At 37.6% G+C, this 22,333-nt stretch overlaps 1 protein-coding gene across 1 annotated transcript in view; it reads right to left on the bottom strand.

The window, feature by feature from the left end:
- SMC5 (structural maintenance of chromosomes 5) overlaps positions 1–22,333 on the bottom strand; it is a 43,356-nt gene that overhangs the window by 6,760 nt on the left and 14,263 nt on the right. Inside the window, exons 8-20 of the mRNA XM_065045962.1 lie at positions 21,150–21,221; positions 19,995–20,250; positions 18,595–18,749; positions 17,764–17,877; positions 16,537–16,631; positions 16,195–16,327; positions 14,081–14,254; positions 13,757–13,926; positions 8,962–9,085; positions 5,994–6,116; positions 1,338–1,463; positions 570–665; positions 68–172 (exon numbers count right to left, since the gene is read on the bottom strand). Coding sequence (XP_064902034.1) covers positions 68–172; positions 570–665; positions 1,338–1,463; positions 5,994–6,116; positions 8,962–9,085; positions 13,757–13,926; positions 14,081–14,254; positions 16,195–16,327; positions 16,537–16,631; positions 17,764–17,877; positions 18,595–18,749; positions 19,995–20,250; positions 21,150–21,221 — 1,743 coding nt within the window. The remainder of the gene's footprint in view (positions 1–67; positions 173–569; positions 666–1,337; positions 1,464–5,993; positions 6,117–8,961; positions 9,086–13,756; positions 13,927–14,080; positions 14,255–16,194; positions 16,328–16,536; positions 16,632–17,763; positions 17,878–18,594; positions 18,750–19,994; positions 20,251–21,149; positions 21,222–22,333) is intronic.

Here is a 22,333-nt window from a genome sequence, read left to right as displayed (position 1 = left end):
ATTTTTGTACATATATTCTACCCTAATAAAGACATAATGATACAAAAGTGATAATTTCAGCTATTACCTTGGAAATGTTTTGCTTATAGGTATCCAATTCATTTTTCTTTTTCTCTAAAAATTCTGTCAGCTGCTGTATTTCTTCTGTCTGCTTATTGTAATCTTCAACAACCTGCCAGAATAAAAAAATAACCAAGCAGTCAACAAAGTGTTTCCAAATTCTAAACCTTGACTGTAAAAATATCACACTGCACTGATTCTGTTGAAACACAATTACATAGATCATTGCACTGCACACTGAACAAGACACATTTCTAGCTTTAAAGCAAAGAAACTGTATAGCATTGCTTATATCAGGTTCTTGCAACTTATTTTTTTAAAGCCAGAGAACACACTGTTCTTTTGGAAGAACCTACTTAAAATTCTAATAGATGCAGAATCTGGCATTTACGACACATTGTTCCTGCTGTCTAGCTTATTATACCAAGAGATCTAGCACAGAGTGGGAAGCAAGTACAATACGGGTGGAGGGGGAAGATGGGAGGGCGGAGGGAAAGCAGTGAACATACCGAAGCATTCAGGCCTGTGAAACAGGAGGCCCTGGTTCTCTCCTCATTCAGACAAGCATCGATTTCCTCCAACGTGTTCGGAAGGGCCTGAAAAGCCTACAAGAGAAAGGATGCACAGCAATGCTAATGAAGGACACAAGTTTGCCAAAAAGAAATCAAATAAGCCATAAAATATTTAATTAATTTTTATCAGGATGTCACATATTTAAAACTTAACACAGTAAGATTCCCTCGCAAACTATTCTGGACACAGAAAGAAGGCTAGATGTGCTATTACATAACAAAGATACATAATTAATTGCTCCTCAGTTGCCCACCTTGTGCAGGTACAGATGCTCACAGACTTACTATAAGCAAGGGGCTATGCTAATTAAATCACGCAAATACTTCTAGAAGCTTGGAAGACCTCCAGGTAAGCAGGTGGGCCCAGACTCCAGGTTTTTTGTGTTGCTCCGTGAGAGCAAGAAGCTAGAAAAATCCTCTAATTACTTCTATAAACACAGGAGTACAGATTTTAATTGAGATTTCAGATCAAGTTTTCTCTCCTCTGCACACAGAACTAAGTAGTAGCCAAAAGATATCTCAGTACTATTTAAAGGTGCTTTAAAAGCATAACTGACAATATATGAGTCAACATTAGCAGAAATACATATGATCCTTTACTGGTAGCATTCTAATACAAAATAGATATTTTTCTTGCTAGACAAGTTAGAATGGTGTATAGCATACAGAATTTAGAAGATATCTGGAGATTTGGTTTGTACATACAATTTGAAATTCCTTTGGAAGATGTTGATCTGGACTCAGTTTGCAGACCTGTCGAGCTTTGTTCAGCAGTTCCTTGCAGTTCTCTGTAAGAACTCGCTTCATATCATCCAGTTCACGAAACCGTTGCTGTTAGAAAATATATTAAAGGTATTAAAATACACATTTTTTTACTTTATTATGGTTTTTCAGTGGTGACACCAGCATACTGGCAACAAACATCTGAATCAGAGAATGTAGGTAAAATCAGACTGCTTAAAGGTCAAAAATCGTTTTTTCCACACACAGAACTCATACTGCTTCTCTGTTTGAAGTCAACAGATGCCAAGGTAAACTGATCAAAATCATGCTCTTGTAATATAGCTAAATTTATTTTCTCTCAACTAGACAACTGTGCATGTAGATTCAACATATGTCCCAAAATAGACTATTTTACTTGAAATCCTTTACAAGCCAAAACACAACTATAAGCCTTATTGGTTTTTAGCTTCCTGTATTTATCTGCTGTATTTATCTGCTTGAGAGAACATGGTGACCATGATGTACACTGAATGGTATTTTACATTAAATTTTACAGAGTAAACATCATAATTAAACAATCAGAAGTACTTTGCTGTTTCATATTCTACCTCTGTAATACAGCCAGCAAATTACAAACCAGAAACAAACATAATTTTTAAACTAGTGCTGAAAAATAAGTGAAAAGAAGGTACAGTTTCTGATTCTGAACAGTGGTCTCAAGGCTAAACTCTGGAATTTATTACAAGGTAAGTGGCCAACCTAGCCCTATGACTTTTATAATGCCATGCTACCACAACAGTAGTTAAAATACAATACACAAAATATGATACCTTAATGGAACACTAAGCTAACAATTATGTCAAATAAGCAGTATTCAGGCAAAGAAATTTGGAGAGCCTTAAGTATCTCTTTACCTTTGCTCCCAGAAATACTTGTCACTATGTACCAAGCCACTGGAGCTTTTAACCCAAGTTATTTTACTATACATTTACTTGGTGATTACACATGCAATCCATCTTTTTAACACCCAGTAACACCATGGGAATACAGTTTTCACTTTTTTCAGAAGCACAAAATTCTAGCTCAAAATCCATATGAACAATATTTTGCTTCAGAACTTTCTTCTGACTGGAAAGTTTAGTTATGCTCCTACACTTGGGAGAGCTTTATCTTCCCAGTTTTTATTGCTGTGTACTTCAGTTAATGGGAGCCCCCCAGTGGCAAAAAAATTTCAAAGTGTTGATTTGAAGAATATAGCTAGAAAAGTGTTCATTACACATTTTTAAAATACAGGACACAGACATTGATAGCAATTCACATTACTTTCTGGCAATTGAATTAATTTTTATATACTAAATACAACAGAAGCAGTAGTAACTAAAGTGATCAAGAGTGATCATTGAGTTCCCACACTCAAGAATTAGGGCTACTGTTCTTTACAGCATTATCAAGTCAAAAATCCTGATCTTCCTTCTTTCCACCAAGCACTAGGAAACATACTTCGTTTTAGAGGTAAGCATTTCACAGTCTTCACAAACACATTGTAAAGTTATTTTTCTATGCTGTATCGATGTTTTCAGAAAGGTAAAAAAAAAAAGGCCCTTTTCAGACTTTTTTCCCCCTTCATAAAGTCTACTGTAGAGGAGGAGGTACATGTCACAAGGGGGCAAGAAGGACTGGCATTACAGCTACACAGACAAAGAAGCAATGAGCAGTGGATGGCCCTCTTTTTGGTTACAGCCAACATCTCATGTCATTCTGAATTATCACAAATAAAACTACACCACAATGCTCATGTTTCATTATATATCTGCATATGCAAATGTAAGCACATATGTAATACATTCAACAAACAATATTTTAGATACATTTTAGAAATTTCTAAATTGAAACTGGACTATATTTTTGATCCCAGAAATTTAAAAGCCAACTGGCTTCATCCAAAACATGTCTGATCTCATGACAACGAAAGCAAAGGATTAAGTGAAAAGCAACATGCCAATATTTTTCTATACCAGAAACATCAATTTTATGCTCATGTGTTTGACCATTTCCAAAGCCAAAGCCAATTCTGAATAATCTGAAGTGGGGAATCTCAGCTCTCAATTGTACATAAGGCTCCCACTTGAAACCATGCAGGGCTGCATGGAACATTTCAGGTTGATTTCTAGGCACTGAAAACCTGAAGCTGATTCAACACTGAACATGCCAGACTCAAACGTAAGGCAAGCAAAATTCTTCAGGGTGTGAGAAGGAAAACACTTGTTTGGCACGTACTCAATAAAGCATATAATAAAGTACATGCTAAATAGAATTTAGACAAATAAATAAAAAGACACAAGTTTTGATTACTTCTCCCTCCTATATATTAAAAAGTGCATGGCGATGTTAAGGTTTGTGTTGATTTCCAGAAAGTGCCTCAATAAAACCCATTTAGATAAAAAAATAACTCTAAGTAGAAAGAATTACTATTTTGAATAGAGATGCTACCATGAAAAATCACAGCCTAGACAGAACTTTACATTTGTTTTAGCCAACAGCATAAGAACCGACTTGGAAGGAGCTTAATCCGGGTACTTCAAGGAAGTGTTGTACTACTGCAGGGCTGCAATTACAGCTTCCTGAAAGGCATCTCCCTAACAGCAGAAACCAATCACATTTTGTTTGCACAAGCAATCTGTATTCTGTTGTGCTCATCAGCACTGTAACTGGTTTTGGGCAAAATAAGAAGCTAGTTAAAGAAAATATAGTTACTAGTAGCCAATGTCTTCTCAGGAATTCAAGTTTGAATGCAGGCTTGGTGACAGCATTTAATTATTTGAAGTTCAGAGATTTACACACAGAAAAACAGAATCTGCATTTTCTTAAAACTTGGCTTAAGGAGCAAATGCTGCGATATACATACTGAGTATTAATACCAATGATTTAAATTTACACCAAATGAACCTGAAAATTAACAAGCTATCAAAGCAAAACAATTAGCAAGGCTCTTTCAAAAAACTATCATAAACATGCAGGCAACTGTGCCAATTATCTAACGAGCAGATGGGGCTAAAAATCCTCCCTCATGTTCAGCATGGGTCACCAACACAGATTTGCTTTGTAGGCTCATTAAATAAATTAAATACAAGAAGTTGTTAAAGTAACACTAAGGTTCCCACTTGAACTGCAATGACAAAATACAAACCCTAGAATCTGTTGTTGCTAATTTGACTTGTTCCAAAACACACTTTTTTGACCTTTCCATCTAAGTGGTTTAAAAGCCTCACCATAAAGCAACAAACATGATGCTCTCTCCTCAGTATCCCAGTTCCAAGACCTCACAAAAGGAACATATGTGATCTTCTCTTAGATGTACTAAGTGGGGTTTGTGTTTGCTTCAAATCTTAATCAGATATTTATTATACTTGGGCATTATAAATACCTCAGGATTGCTTGGGAGATAAACACCATGAGTAAGTCCTAAGTATTAACAAAGTTTAGTGGCTTCTTTGGCTGATACCCAACATTCCAATTTCAATGACTGCATCATAACCAGCACATGACCTGAGGATTAAATAGAGAATTAATGGTCCCATAATTGTAATATTCAGGCTCCAATTTAGCTCACTACACAGCATTTGTAAAGCATACTTATTTCTATTTCTGTTTGGCTTCCTCCTTTTTGCAGGTTTGTTTACTTTAAAAAAATATGCAGCAACAGTTTGCGAGACTTCCTTGAAGTGTTGTGATGGCACCCTTAGAGGCAGCTTTGGAGCAAGAATACTGTAACTCAGTACTGCTGTAGGATCATACCCAATGTATCATACCTAAAGCCCCAAAGAAGTTGGAAGAAACCAATTTAAACGTATTCTTTCAAATAATATTTAGTTTGAGATCAAACTAATAAGTACTGAGTTTTTCCCATGGAAATGAACCTCTTGAGGCAGAAAATAAGAAATAAACCACAGAATGTACAACATACATCATTCACAGGGCAACAGAGGAAAGAGAATTTTTTTAAAAAGGGACTAAAGCCTAATATCCAAATACAAAAATTGACCTCTATGCACCAATCCATGAGAGACCACAGAGTCCTCTGCTCTTAGAAAAGAGTACTTGTTTGTGGAACTAATTCCCCAGATATAGTCTTTTCACCTGAACACAGCATAGCTTCCCAATACCATCAACAGGACTACTTATACTCCTTTTTGTCCTTCAAAAAAGGCATTTAATTACAGCATGAGAAAATAAGCTCTAAAAGAAAGGTAAAACAGCTCTGCTCTACTCTGATACAGTACTTTTTCCCATGTGGTTTGGGGCTACTTGCCTACAACAGGCTTAGAAGAAAAATACTACTTTCAAATAACAGCTAGCCTTTTTACAGAGAGTATGCACTATGACAAAAAGATCCAGGACGTGACTGCTCAGCACATTTTCACAGAAGCTAAGCTGTCTTACTTGAGGAAGGCAAAGCTCCTGCTCAGCTTTAAATGAAGAGGCTGAAGTCAAACTACAGAAATCAAGGCTAAATATTTAGCAACACTAATATCCATTTCTAAACAAAGACAGAGACAGAATCATCCTTTTCTATAATGTAAAGGCTTCCACAGAAGATGTTTTCATAGTAAATACCCCAGTATTCATAGAAATTGTTACCTCGGAAGTTCTTAGCTGTACGCTTGCTGCTTTATACTCTGATTCTAGTCTGTTCTTCTCAGCAGCCACCGCAGTGCTCTGAAGAACCAAATCTGCTTTGAGGATGTTCAGTGATATGCAATTCTGCATAGGAAAACAGAAAATGTCCTTTTTTTCCACAAGAGACTCAATAATGATATAATCACTACCAAGCTTTATAAACTATCAATTTTATAGACATAGCATACAACCTCACACTGTGTTCAGTTCTTCAACACTATGTCTGTCAAATTCAATGAAAAAGGTGACTTATTGGTGACCCAAGCTCATAAAGATGTATAGTCCCCACGTAGTTTTAATCTGTAAGCATATACGTATCACTTCCAACCAGATGATTTTATACCAAAAAGCACGCATTCTCCTTCCCTACACCATATACTTACACATGAAACCTGAGAAAAGGCAAAGCCATCTCAATCCTTTCTCAGATACACATGTGGATTTTGGTGGAAGTCACACAGAGAGATAGAAAAAGGTCAGAAAATAAATACATAAGATACATGCCTCTCTCACTGACAATGCAAAATGACTGATGGGATTGACAGTGACTCCTATGTCCTAACTAGAACAGTGTATAACAGTGTATAACAGAAGGCTCTATTTCGGAAGTTCCATAGCAGACTTCAGTGATGCCCAGAACCTGGTTTGACAATTTGGAGACTAAAATGAGTCAGCCTCAGGAATGGTCTATAGGATTCAAAATTAGCAATGTTTTTGATTGTGTGAAGTGTAGCTTCAAACCTGGAATTATGGGGCACTGACAACACTGGTTTAGTATTTTTTTTTTTTTTATGATCAGCATATAAATACAAAGGAGTCCTCTCTTAATGCAGGAGAGGACAAAGTTCCAACTGCAGATCCAGGGGATCTGCAAGGCAAAGTTTTGAGAGTGTCAGCTTCTGAACACAACAGTGAGCCAAGGTCTGGGATCTAATTGTCTATTTCTCATTTCAACACAAAGTTTCTACAGCATGAACTTGGACATAAGAATAAGTTTATTAATTTCTAATCTGCTTAAACAGTTTAAAAACAATTATCACAGAAGTAAACTGGAAAAAAACAAACAAAACAAAAGAGTCATGATGCAACAAGATTAAAACTGGAAAAAGTTAAGATTATTCAAAGACAACATCACAATGAGAACCACATGCAAAAGCAGTGCCAGAATCCGAAATAATGGAACAAGGCTATTCATGTCAGCTGTTTGTAAAGAACTGAGGAGTATTAGGTATGTGCCAGGTACACTCTGCCGTGTGTATTTCTGTAAATACACATGCAGCCTGTCACTCTAGTTGACTGTTCCACACAAGCCCCAGAACTCTTTAAAAAAAGTAGTGCATATTGCCACCACACAAACACATAGAAATCCCATATATGTTTTAAATTCCCTTCGTGGCAGAAGTTGAGTATGCCTGAAACGTACGACTACCTAACTTTTTATCACTTTAATAGCCTACAGCTAGTGTAATTAAAAACCTAGTTAGGAAAGTACAAAGACTCTCATAAACCTGGAAGAATTAATGAGGTTTGGTTTGGGGATGACCAGAAATGTATGGATTTCAAAAATTTTCATAAAACATCTAATGAAACACCTTTCTTGTATCAGACCATTTTCTTCTTTTCATTATGCACTACCATGTATTTCATACAAAGTAAGAAAATTAAGCTGATAAATAACTGAAATAAATTCCTTTTGTAATCAATAACTGTTTCAGGCAAATACCATCCACCCTCACCTACACCCCCAGGTATACTGAGAACCACACCATACATGCAAAATCCGTTTTCCTATGTTGGGTGAAAAAGAAAGTAAGACACTCCTCCTTCAGGCAGGTCATAGAGCAGACACTGAACAACTTTTACAACAGCAACACACTTCGAAAGTTTATGTACTGGGAAATGGGAAACAAATACAAAAATCAAAAGCATATTCTAGAAATTCCTGGTATGAATACAGAACATTGGCACAAGTTTTGAAAAGAGTTAGTTTTCAGTACTGTTATTACCTGTCCAAGTTCTGTAAGTTCTGTAAAGCAACCTACAACCTAAGGAACCCTTCTAACAAAGCAGGTGCCATTTCTTGGGCACTTTCAAAATTGCTTTTGTTAGCTGACCCAAAGGTGATCTCTGAGACACTCCAATTTTTCCTATTAACAAACAGAAAGAGTCCACCCATTTGGAATACTTTTTTCTTTATTTATTATATAAATACCAGCAACTGAAGCGTACTGCAATCAGCCTCACTTCACAGGTAATACTCAACTCTTTTCAGGGTTAAGCGAGAACACATTTCAAAATTAGTAAGGCATGACAAAGGAACAATATACATGCTCAGTGTGGATACAAGAATGGCACCACTTCCTGCTGATTACAAAAGCACAAGCAGATTCCCTTGGGACTAAAAGTAACTATTTATTGTTACTAAAAAAAAAAAAATCAAAAACAACCTAAGAAAATTCATCAAGTGGCTGCTCCCATTATTAGGAAGGTTAAGCTAAAGCTACAATTAAATCCAGACTGTTTTCCTTACAACTTTTTATTTTCTCTTTAAATAAAAATGGCAACAAAAAAGGAGATTATGAACTAGGATGGAAGGAACAGTTCACAGAATTATGCAGTACTGTGAAAACGTACAGGCTGCAATGGTTACACAGTCGATTCCTAGTTCATTCCTGTATTTACTGAATCAGGCCATGAATTGTAAGATTTCAGTCACTAAAAGTCTAAATCCACACAAGCAAACAATCTACACATTGAACCAATGACAGAGGAACAAGTTCAAGTTCGTAAAAGCTTCAGAAGATATTTATCTTGAAGCAAGTTAGCTTGTAAACATTTATAGAAACACATTAAAATATTGCATACGTTCTACTTAAGTAACAAGAATTTGACTTTTCACAATAGTTACTACTAAGTTAAAAATACGTACCTTTACGAGATGCATTAATTCAGTAACAAGTCTTACTTTCTGGATATTTATTTCTTTGATCTTTGCATTTGCCTGTTGAGACTCCTTCTCTAGGTTGATAGCATCTTGTTCTAGCTGTCTTAAACTATGGGAGGAATCAATATTTGATTAATCCTGATTAAAAACAAGGAGTACAAAAATGCAAGAATAGGAATATGTACATCTAATCACTCCAAACACATTAGAGGCACTCCCAGTCTATACACTTTAAACCTAAGAAATTAAAAAGACACAAAAATCATAATTAAAAAAACTGATTTTGGCTACTAAGGGGATCACTCAGTAACCACACTCCTTTACTTCTGTAAATTTCAGATTTAAAAATAAAATCAGTGTAAGGATGACGTTTTTGTTCTGTTACGGTCTCCTTGCAACAATACAACAGACGAGAGTTCAGAAGGTTTGCTTAATTGTTGTTATACATATACTAGTAAAAATAAAATTGTGTCCTCAACTTACTGCGGAAAACCAGAATTTTCACTTGTTTTAAACCCCCAAAGCATATAATTATGAAGAACTTCATATGAATATTCATGATGTTTAGTGAGCTGCAAAGCATTTAGAGATCTTTAAAAATGGCCAAACAGGCCAAGAGCATGATCCAGGAAACCACAAACTGATCATTCTTACTTTGATCCCTGGGAAAAATTGTGCAGTAAGTCCCCTCAGGAAACAATTCTAGGGGCATCAGGGAGGAGGTGATCAGGAAGAATCAACAAACATTTACCACAGGTACATCATACCTGATGAACCCATTGTAAAATGACTGGATGGCAAGAGATCAATTTCAGCAAAGCTTTCCTTTGGGTTATCTAGTAAAAGCTCACCTGCACACTCAAAAAGGAGAGACAATAGCAGGTGGGGGAAGTCCAAATAATACCCTACCCTCGCTACCCCCAGGCCCATCACAGGAGCCATCAGCCCATGAAACACTCATCTCCACAAGCCCAGAAGAGCACAGGGGCACCCTAGCAGGCAGGAACTCAAATTAAGGACTCGGAGGAAGGGACACCCTGTCCGAGGACAGGCTCAGCACCAGTGTCCAGGTGTGAAACCCAGCAAGATAAGTCAACACCACAGCACCCTCTGGTCTGAGGGGTGTTGTTTGCTGGGGTATAGGAGACGCTACAGGATCCAGCAGAAAAGCATTTGGGGACTGTGCAGGACTTATGACTGGATATTCAGGGGAGAAACCAAATGTGGGGAGACTTGGAAAGAAGTGCAGAAAAATGCAGGGATGTGGGGATAAAAGGAACAGTTACATGTAAACAGTTGGTTGGTCAATACACTAGTCCAGCCATGCCTAATTGGCACACTCTTTTCTTATTCAGTTCTATTTTCACTCTTTTCCTGGGCTAGGGACTCTATTCACATGTGTGTATGGGACTGTAAGTACAAGCAACTACAACCAGATCACAAGTCAGAGGAGAGGGCCTACTTGTCTGTGGTGCCAGCACCTAAAGACCAGAGTGAGAATTAAGTCACTGGAGTGGGATTACAAACCAGAGGTCCATGTGTCCATGGTACCAGCCCACAGGTTCAAGTCCAGGTGTGGAAGTGAGTATCTGATCCATAGTGAGGACCAAGCCAGACTAGCTAGCAAGTAGGTGAAGTGGCCTGAGAGCCAAAGGGGTACATGTGTCACCAAGGGCAAGACCACAGGAGGAGACAGCTATTGGAGGGACCAAGGGGGTCCAGCCTGGCTGCCAGAGACCATGAGGTCTGCTGTTTCTAGGAGTGAGACCTGCTGGCATATCTATGTGTTGAAAGGTTAAGATGTCAGAGGTAATGGCTATTAGGGGTGACCAGAGGAGTCACAGCTACCTCTGTGCATTTGTATGCCTGTGTGTTGCTGCGGAGAAGCCCACTGAGCTGGCTACTGGGAAACCAAGGAGTCCCAGACAGTTCTGCACATGTGCACATGGGTGAGTGAGGCAGCCTGTAGAGGCAACAGGAGCAGGGCTGCAGCCTCTGGGGTTTGCATGCCCAGTTATCAGCAAATGAGGAGATAGAGGTCCATGAGCAGCTACAGTGCACACACAATGTGGAGACTCAGGAATCCATGTTGCCATATGTATGAGTCTCACTAGGTAAGCCCCATCCTGTTCAGGCAGAGTAGGAACATGATGAGGCCACTGGCACTGTGTTTGCTATATACTGCTCTGTGTGTCTGTCTGTGCAGCTGGTTGTCTCTAAATATGTGCATATGTGCTGTTTAGATGTGCTCTGTGTGAACATGTCTACTGGGAAGACAGTAATGGTTGAACGTGGGAGCACTAAGATGCATCAGTTGCCTCTTCCTCTCAGGCTGCTGGATCCAGGCCTAGTCACCTCACTTTTTCAATGCTGTCTCCCACAATATTGTTGTACTCAAGTTGAAAGACTACAGTCTGGATAGAAGGCAGACTAGATAGGTTAAAAAAAAGCGGTTGCATGGCCAGTCATGGTTAGTCTGTTGTATTCTCCCTGGAGGCCAGTATGAAGTGGGGTACCACAGGATTAAGAACTGGGGCCTGTCCTGTTTAACAGCTCTGCCAGTGACACAGAGTAGCAGACAGAGAGCACTCTGGTCACATTTCACACTAAACTGGGGACACAACAGGCCAGCCACTCGAGGTGGGTTCCTGAGGCTGGAGGAAGGGGTCAACAGAAGCCTCATGAGATTCAGTGAGGACAAGTGCCAAGTCCTGCCCCTGCAAAGAAAGTGGGTCTGGAAGTGATACAGCCTCAGCACAGACAGGCTGGGGAGAAGCTCTGCAGGGAAAGACTTGAGGTACTGGTGGAAAATTTGCTAAGCATAAGCCAGTAGAGCACCCTGGCAGCAACATGGCCCCCCAGTACACTTGCCTGTATCAATGGAAGCATAGGCAGGAGGAGAGTGATTTTTCCTCTCCGTTCAGCACCACACCTAGTCTCGTCCCCTGCCCCAAACATCAACAAACTGAAGCAAACTTGAACAGCAAGCAGTCAGGGGCTTGCAAGAACAAGAGGAGAGTGCTCAGCTTGTTCGCCCTAGACAAGAGACAGCTTTGCAGCAACTAATAGCAACCCCCCAATATTCCTCCCACAAGGAACATGCTATACAAAATGGAATGAGGCTCTTATAAGAGATGCATAGCAAAAGGATGACAGTGGACATAAGTTGAGAGAAGAAAGATCCAGACTGGATGTCAGCAGAAACTTTTAACCCATAAGGGCAGTTGAGCAGTGGAACAGGATGTCCAAACAGGTTGTGCAATCTCCACGGAGACTTTAAAGATGCAGTAGGATACAGCCCTGAAAAACCTTGTGTGAATTCAGTGTTGACCTTGCTTTGAGAACACAGCTGGACTACAGACTACATGAAATACCTTCCAACCTATGCAATTCTGTCATTATATATTACTTTCAAAATTATATCCAGCTTTATTCAGATACTACAAACACAAATACTTGGAAATAGTTATACTCACTGCAAGGATGATTTAAATAATTGCTATCACTACAGAAAGATCCACATTACACAAGAAAATTTGTAACAGCCTTTTCTGTAACAGTGTTAGGATCCTTACTCCTGTTGAAAACTAAGAATCACAGAATGTTAGGGATTAGAATGTAATTATTTTTTCAAAAGGAAGAATTTAATCAATATTTGTTTAGCTAAAAGGTCCACCTCCTACCTTCAAACAATATTCTGTATTCTAGTAAAACACCATGACAATACATGTACACTTAATAAGAAACCTGAGAGCAATATTTGGCTTTGAGGCTAAGCTGACATCCACAACGTTTAAAGTAGCTTCTTTTCACAGCAACCTAGATACTTGTGATTATACAGCAGTTTATTCTGGTCCCTCTCACATCTCTGCAGGTTTGTTGTTTGGGTTTTTTTTGTTTTCAATCTCTTTTTAGTTTAATGCACCATACAAAACAAAAGGGCTGTCCACACAAGCACAAGCACCAAGTTTCAGAAAATGAAAAGTGTGCCATAATCATATAGGAGTATTTGAGGGTACAAGGTCTGCTTGGACTGTGTTACAGGAGTTGAGGGTGTGAAGCCTGGGGCAACCTCATGTACACTGCCTTCTGGGACTGCAAGATAAGTGAAATACCTCTTGAACCATGCCCAGGTTCTCCCATACGACAAAGCAGTAACGGAAGAACTAAATGCAGAGGCCCACAAAACCAGAAAATGCATTGTGACAAATACTGTGGACAAGCAGGATCCAACTCAACTCCTAACAAGCTTACTGAGTACCATTTACATACCTGATGGTATTATCTAGTTATGTGCTATCATGATAGAAGACTATGGTAATATTTGAGTAATGACTGCAATGCTCTCTCGCTTTAACCTATGATTTTATTTCAGGAAACCATTTGGAAATTGTTACATGGTTTCTCAAATACTGTTTTAATCTCCATTTCTAAACATCTTTGTCTTTATTATCACCTGTATCTGATGGTCAGTTATTGGTTACTTTGTAAAGGTAAAAGCACACTGGAGTAAGAGGAAGCCAAAATACTTCTTGGACACAAGACAGAAATTTTTCACGATGAGAACAATCAGCCAAGAGAAAAGTCTCCCCAGGGAAGTGGTGGATTCCCCAACACCGGACACTTTTAAGGTCCAGCTGGACAGGGTGCTGGTTTGTCTTGTCTAGACTGTGCTTTTGCCTAGAAAGTTTGGACCAGATGATCCTTTCAATGTGATATTCTATAATACCTTTCTTATTAAAATTGTTCATGTTTCATCGATAATAGAGTTGTTTCCTACCTATCATACTTCACACCAATTTTTGATTCCAACTGTCTCTTCTTGTTTCCTCTCTCAAAAAGCTCCTTCTTCTGTTGCCTGAGCTCATTGTCCCTGTGTTCCAGCTGTTTCTGTCTCGCAAACAGTGTAGTCAAACGCATATCCAATGACTTTATCCTGTTATTGATGTCCTGAAATAAAAGAATACACACCACTAGCATTCGCACTACAAACATACCATACTAACATACGCAAGTAGGCTGTGACGCAAGTAGGCTGTGCTTATTGCATGCTAAAATGGACAGCAGTTCACATCATATAGAGCACAGAAATATATATTCTTACCTGTTGTTCATTTTCCAATTGTCTTCTTTCATCTGTATCCACTGAACTAGTCAGAAACTGTGCTGTCCTCAGGGATGAGTTAGTAGAGAGGGTCAGGTTTGTATAAGCAGATACTTTAACAATGTATTTTTCTTCTGCTGTGTATATTTGCCTAAGTTTGGTTTCCTGTATGACCTAAAAATCATACAAAAATATTAATCTGACAAAAGCATTACTTATAGCAATGCTTTTCAGAACAAAGAATAAACTAGCTAAAATCCACAGAAAAGAACTTCAGCTTATGCAAGACACTGATTTGTTAACAAACCTCTACAAAAAGTGTAATGCATCATTATACCTGTAATTCAGACTGGTCAACAAAGAATGGTTAAGATACTGTCAAGCACAGTATGTTACCATAACCAATTAAACAGGTTGTGATTATTCTGATGCTACAGATAGACACTGGGAAAACCTGTTAATATTTGTACCACATCATGAACAAGGATTATACTTGCTGTAGATGCGTAAAACGCAAACGTAGCCTGTGTACCAAAGAACCAAAGTACTTAAGAAATTAATAGATGAAACCATAAGGTGAGCTGTAATGCACGAACTTCAATGAAGCAACTGTATCTGTAGGGAAAAAATGAGGTCCAAAAATACTAGAGTTACTATTTTTAAATTACTTGTGTAAAAAAGGATGTAAATAAACAAAGATTTACTATAACGCAAAGTAATACAGTACTTCAAAAAGAAATACGCGTCCAGTAAACAAGGAACAGCAAAAAGCCTCCATAGGACAACACGAATTTGGTGGAAGTTTCTTTCAAATTATATACACAGCACCAGAAATATTCTGTTGATTTGGTTTCTGGACGCTGAAAACCACATTTACTTTGCTTTACAGCTCAGGCTGTGGTTGACAACATCTCTATCTTAGTCTTTTTTCCATATGCTCAGCTCTATACAACACATCTCCTTTTAAACTAAAGCTTTCTCTGGCATATTTGAAACAAAACATTGCAAACAATGCACTTCCCAATCAGAAATAATAAAAACAAAAAAAAACTTTACACAACTGAACTGAGGAAGTGCCATGTGCTACACATTCAGAATAGTGGCTCATCTTTGCCCCTGGACCAGTGATTTTTCACTTGCTGCCCACAGTCGTCTGGAAAGGAACATCTAAGGAGTAATTCTGATTCTGGTTTACAAAACGTAACTCAAAGGCCTATTACATAGGTAAATCTGCCTCATCCGGTGATAAACAATGTGTTGCAGTACTGCAGTTTAAAGATTAAAATGCTTAGAAAAACCATTAAGAAAAGAACTTGGCATCCAAGACTCCTTCCACTTTTAATTTCCTCTTCCTCATTCTTAGAGCCTCAGAAACATAGAAGATAGATAGGATGGAGTAACAGCCACCCCAAAAACCAGGCATTGTTTTCATTGTTCTCAGAGAGCCCAAAGTAGTTTTCTGAATTAGGAGTTCACTTTCTGTATAAGATAGACAACAGATGTCCAGCATAGACGGAAAAGTGAATAAGGATTTAAGCTGAAAACTGCCATATGTGCTACCCATTACAATGCAGCAATGAACCCATGAAAGACTAAGGTAAGGAGATTACTCCTAGTGGAAGCTCTTAGCCTACTTCTAAGAACCCAAAACATTTATACACTATTTAGCACATAAATTCTGACTGAAGCTATACAACTGTATTTGCCAGAAACCAAACTTCTTAATGTATTTTTAAAAAATTTAAAAAGCAGCTTCTGATTGTTGATTTAAAAATGACAGGTCAGCAATGTCACGTACTATTAACTGTTTGATCAAAATCTTGCACAGAATATTTCAGGCATTTAAAGTAGATGTTATAATGAGACAACTTCATATAATTAACTCGGAACAGTGTGCACGTGCAAGATATATTTAACTTTCTGTGAAGTACTGTCTTAGATTTCCTAGATTTGTTAAAATGTCTTGCAATATGTTTATGTATGATAAACTGGTTTTACTACAAATAAAAGGCTAAGGCTTTTTTTTTTTTTTGCTTTCTTCACATTAAATTCCAAAAGAATTTCTGAAATGAAACTCCAGACCACAGGTGTATTACAAATTTAGGACATCTCACCCTTTCAATCATGTTTCTGGTCTTCTCTGTTCCCACAGGGACATCATGAATACGGTACTGGGCGCAAAGATAACTCATCACAGGATGAGGAGCATCAAATAACTCTCGTAAATATGAGAAAAATCCATATCGGCTGAAAAGAAAAAAAAGCATACATCAGAAATAAAATTTGGCAAGTAAGCAAGCTGAAGTTAATGGAGGGTCAGAAAGAAGCCCTGCTAACCAAGAACTGAATTGTTGAAAATTTGATTTGCATAGAAAATTCAAATATATATTACAGCAACAACAACAACAAAACATTGTATTTAAAACCATCCCCCACTGATATAATCTGATACATACCATAATTCTTCAATAGGTCTTGAAGGTAAACTTTCAGCACATGATGCAGCAGGAGCACATACCGCATTAACCCTTAGTTTCTGATGATCACGTATCTAAATATAGATTCCATTAGATTATTTGGTAGTAAAGAGCAGAAAAATTCACTACATGAAAGTCAAGTATCTATCCTTGATTCATAGAATCCAGATGATTTTAAACTGACAGCCTCTGGAAGAACCCACAAAACTCCACTCTGGCTCATGTCTGACTGAGTTCTCTAAAAGCCAAGCTCAGTTAATTTCTCTCTGGTTTTGTTTTCTCTAATGCATGGCATTTTCACAATCAAAGAAATCCAGAGCCAGGTGCTCAATCTAAATAGCCAAGCTGTATGTAATAAGGAAGCCCCCTCTTTCAGGCTGTATGACCATTTTGCACAGGCAGTGGCAGACCACTGGCTACAGAGGCTCTGAAAAGCCTGATCCTAACAGAGCAGAAAAGATTGAGAATAAACACAAAAGATCAGTTGCGCTGGTTTAAGCAGCTTTGCAATGGGTTCCGCAACCATGGAAGCAAGACAAGCCCCCAGAACCTCAAATATCACCACTAGTGCTCACATATATAAAAACAACCAGATTCTGTGAAAATTTCAGGACAGTTTGTCATTAATCACACTATTCTGTGGACAGTAGTTGGGAAGCATTATGAGAGTTAATGTCATATCTTATGGCTTTTTTTTCCTGCGTCATCTGTCTGGCTCTCAAAGGGAACAATTGCCTTATTGCTCCAGGAAACAGCAGTACTATGAACATGTAAGCTTGATTTGCTGCTGGAACCATTGTCTTCTCACAAAAGATGTTCTCTTGCCTCTTTAGTCAGGAGGCACTGGAAATGCTTTGTACTAAATTAGTAGCTTCCTGCTCTTGTCATTTTCTTGTACACAGTATTTTCTCCTCAGTGATTATTGCCTTGTCAAGGAAGACTAAAGTTATTTCTAGAAAGAAGTAGCTTTTTAATATTCCTGTACCCCTGCAGCTGGTCTAGGCTTTAAAAAAACCAAACCAAAACAAAAATCTTGCTCCAGATGAAAACCTTAATCCAGAAGAAAAATTTTGAATACTTTGTACTAGCCATTGTGCTGATCTTGTCAATCAAAACTTAATAATACAGACACTTACTCAGCAGACTCCAAAGTTAAAGGCTCCTACATCAGTATTTACGCAATTTTTAAGACTAGTGCCTACTTGCCTCCACAAGAAACGCTTCCATATCTTCTTGACTTTCAAAAACAAAAGCTCTCATGTCATTGGCTGAAATGTGATTTTCAACATACTTAGCATGTTTATTGTCTTTCATATTGATCTGATAAAGAAATGTAATAAGAAAGAGATTTAATACAATTGGACTTAACACCCCTTCCCAAAATATTTTAAGCAGTCAGATAATATTCGAGCTTTAATTTAATGAAAACAAAGACAATGCTTAAGTGCCTTTAAAGACTTATCTCCTGTTTTCTTGCAATCAATTATTTTGGGAGGAAACCTACAATAATTCACATGTCATTATGTCTGAGTGTTTAGGAATCCATACCCTTCCTCAGCATTCCTGAATCTATCATATCACTGTCTCCACCAGACCACCTCCCCCTCTTTTGCTCCACCCTAACCTTACAAATTGCAAACACCACCATCTCATGTCTAGCGGCTCTGCTCCAGTACTACTAAAGGTATCTCACTGTTCAGAAACAGTTACCATAAGGAATAAAAAACGGCAAATGCCACACTCCATAAGTTATTCATATGCAGAGGAAATCTGCAATGAGGACTTGAATAAAGAACCGCTCCTTGAGAAGGGAAGGGGTAGGAAACACCTGTTTTACTCAATGTCAAGTATTACTGCATTGCCTACGAAATTAAAATTACAAACAGTTCACCATGCTGATGTATGGTACCCTGCATGTAACTGGCAGTTCTTTCAAGATGTGTCTTGAAAGTCTTAAAAGTCTTTCTCAAAGTCTTGCAAGGCACAAATAAATGAAACATAAACTGGTTAGAATGACATTCAAGTAAATTTTCTTACTTCGAGCATCATGGGTTCACAAACTCTTTTTTTAAATTTGTCTTTGTTCTGTCTTAGCCACATAAGAGCAGAGTGGGTGTCTCGGAATCTCACTTTAAGATTCTCTTCCTTCATATTCATTATATTATTAAGTTGTCCAAGGCGATCAATTATTCCTGCAATTTAAGGCTGTTTCTTAAACAGAGTCCATAGGAAGTACACATATTTTAAGTAGCATTTTGCAATATTTATCAACTAAGCTACTGCAGCAGTAAGATTGTTAAGAGATTATTAAGAATTAAGAGTTTCCCTTTCCACAACCAAGCTGTTGCTTATCCTAAAGAAATCTTAAGAACTATTAAAGCTCAAAATCTGAAGTACAATGAAGACTTACCCAACGTATAACAAAATGTGGTAGCACACTAAAAACAGAAATTTAGTGCTAAAAATATCTCTTTTCAAAACTTGTTCTACCTTTGTATTTAAAATCCAAAACACCCCAAGAGGAAAGAGGCAGTGGGACAAGCAACATGAAATCTGAGTGTTATTTCACGCTTGCAAAAAACCAAATGTGTAACAACAGACTGTGTACAAAAACATTTGCTGTTCAGAAGAAACAGATTAAATACTTTCTGTGCTTCTCAAGGTAAAATACATAGTGTTTCCCTCCTTAGGTCAGTTGGTCTCTCTATCTATCTCAGTTTCTTCTTGGATTACATGACAAGTTGAGTGCCAGAGAAACAGGCATGCGGAAAGGTACCACAATCACCAAGGAATATAAACAACACTACCTGACAAGCTATTAATTCTTGAATTTACTAATTGTAACTCCTAGGCTAGTATAAAGGAATTTACTATAATTAAGGTTAGCTCAGGTTCATCTAGAAAGGACAAATGCAGCATCAGTAGCTGATATACTGCCAAAGAGCACTGCATCTTCGAAGCAAACTGCTTTTGTTTCAGTTTGTTTGTTTATTTGTTTTTTGCACCCTGCTAACATTTAACAACAGAAAAAAGCCAACCAATCAACCGAAAAACAAACCATCCCCTTCTCCCCTCAAAAATAACCCAAAACCAAACAAACAAAAACCAAAATCAACAAAAACGAAACTGGCAAAGCAGTCTCCTTACCCAGAGATCAGTGAAAACTAACTTTTTGGAAGGACAGTTTTAAGGTCAGTTGCTGTGTTTGAATCTTCTCATTCCTTCTTTGAAAGCTGTTTCTGTTACTTTTAATAAAACTAATAACAGACAAGAGGACTGCTATACATGTAAGATAAAACTATGAGGCTTGAGGTAAATGTCTCAAATTATTTCACTATAGTAGGACAAGTAGGTTCTGTACTAACAGCCATAAAAATTAAAAAAAAAAAAATCAAATAATAAAAAAAAATCAACAAACAAAACCCCAAGTAACTTACTTTTCATCTCCCTCTCTTGGTTCATTTTCTGTGCTGTTAGATCACTGATATCAATATCAATATTTGTCCTTTCTTCTTGTAATTTTTTCAGTTCATTGTTAACAGCATCAATTTGTGGCTGAAGATTTTCACAGTCTGCTATTGTATTGAGCTCATTCTTCCAGTCCTCTATCACCTTCTGAGTGTTCTGTATTTTCCTCTTTCTGTCCATTTCTTCATATTTTTTCATTCTCAAAGCTTGATTAATTTCTTCAATCTATAAATATTTAGTATTTCCAATATTAAGAGTTTATCATACAAAATTTACAACAAATAACTACAATATCTGTGCAAGTGGTATTAAATGCCAATGTAACCACGCACAAAAAGCGTAAGAGTCTGCCATATTTCCAATAGCCTTATAACAGTTGAAGAAATGACAAGATTTTGTTAAGATTTAGGAACATTTAAGCAAAAATACAATCAAGTCTTTAAGTAAATTTTTGAAGTTCCTTTATTTTTACAAAAGCAGAAGCTTAAAGGCCAAGATCTTGCTTAATGCATTTGAAAGTTAGTCTAAGACTGCATGAAACCTATAGCACAAACACAATGTGCATCATTAAGTGTGCACCCTTACACATTTAATTTACACATTTCTTGACTGAGTGCTCTGTAACTGTTTTATAACACTAAGTTTTCTTTTTTAAAAAAGCTGGATGTACACACTGAACAGAAGCAATAACCCTAGTGTATTGCATAGAATATTTGACGGCATATTTAATGATGAGGGCATTACTGTACGATAGAGGCTGCAGCCTTTCAAGGAAAGTCTGTAATGTATAGTGTATTTACACACACACTGTCTTGTTCTTAGATTTGTTTCATTAAGGTAACTGATTTTATGTAACATGTACCTGTACCTTAAGAATACCTGTTTGATCAATAGGCATTTTAAAGACTGGAGTAAAGCGTGCAAGCACTTGCAGCCTCTTCAGAGAAACTTCCCTCTTTCCTAACAGAAGAGCAGACAACCCCCAACTTCCCCGCATATTTGTGTTTTAATGCAGATTTTTAGAAGTAGCATACCACTTGAATGCAGCATATGCTATAGCTAGTACTGAATTTATACAGTAGCAAAGAAACACACAAAAAAGTTACAAATACCAAGATTCTTACTTGCTTATCTTTCATTTCCAAAGCATCTTGCTTCTGTTTACATTTTTGAGAAGTGTCTTTGATTTCAGCAGCCTGAATACAGTAAGATATTGAAATTAGATAGTCAAATTCAGTTGCAGTTGTATTTGTAAAAAGCAGTCACATTTTAAAGACTATTCAGTATATTCATAAATAGGTATTTATTCCACATTTTATTACTGACAAAGTCATACGCACCAGTTTCTTATTATTCTTATTTGTATCTGTAACGTATATTTTCAGCAATTTGTGAAGAACTGAATAATGGCCTATAAACTGTACACAACCATTCAGCTATAGATGTGCCAATGCAGGCATGACAGGAGTCTCCTAAACAATCTGAAATTAAAATAACTCCATCCTCAATTTCAATAAAATGTTACATTCAGATCCTTATACTTACAAAATATTCTTGCCTCTTCTTCCAAACCAGCTTTATCAAGGAAAGTTTATACTTAGAGCAACAAAGGTATAAGTTCCTACACACAGGACAGCCAAAACAGAATTTGCCAAAGTCACTCTGCTGCTTAAGTGTGTTGTGCTAAAGCTACGTTCTACACAGCTGAGCTTGACAACTTGTTGGCTCATGTACAGGCACCTGTATCTCTACTCTTTCTCAACCTTTCTCATTTTCTATAGAGTTGTAAAATAATATAGGTTGGAAGATACTTCTGAGCATCACCCAGTCCAATCCCTTGCTGAGAGCAGGTCTTACTGTGTCAGGTTGCCCAGGCACTTGTACAACTGAGTTCTGAACACGGTGGAATTGTACTATCCTTTCTCTACAAACTTAATTCCTCCTTTCCTGAACCGTCAAGACAGAAAACAGCCCAAGTAGAATGCTGCAAGACTGCAGAAGGATGGAAGGACTGTAAGTAAATCCCACTGCAGATATGGAAACAAAACCAGCATTCTTGCTGGAGGAAATGTTTTCCTACAAACGGAATCACACTGGAAACGTTAAGGTGCATCAAGAATAAAGAAAACAAAACTTTGCAGAACCTTTTCCCTCCTGCGAGCTGAAAGATGCAGAAAAATTAAAGACCTTGATTCTACAGCTGTTTGAATGAAGGCACTATGGAAGAATACATCTTGGTCTTGCATTTGATAGCAACACAGCACCAATTCCACGATGTTCTCTAGAAAGCCATCAGGCAGGCACTCTG

The sequence above is a fragment of the Columba livia genome, chromosome Z (genome assembly GCF_036013475.1).
Source record: "Columba livia isolate bColLiv1 breed racing homer chromosome Z, bColLiv1.pat.W.v2, whole genome shotgun sequence".
Taxonomy (NCBI): domain Eukaryota; kingdom Metazoa; phylum Chordata; class Aves; order Columbiformes; family Columbidae; genus Columba; species Columba livia.
Note: the sequence above shows the minus strand (reverse complement) of the source record. Positions and strands in the feature narration are given on the sequence as shown.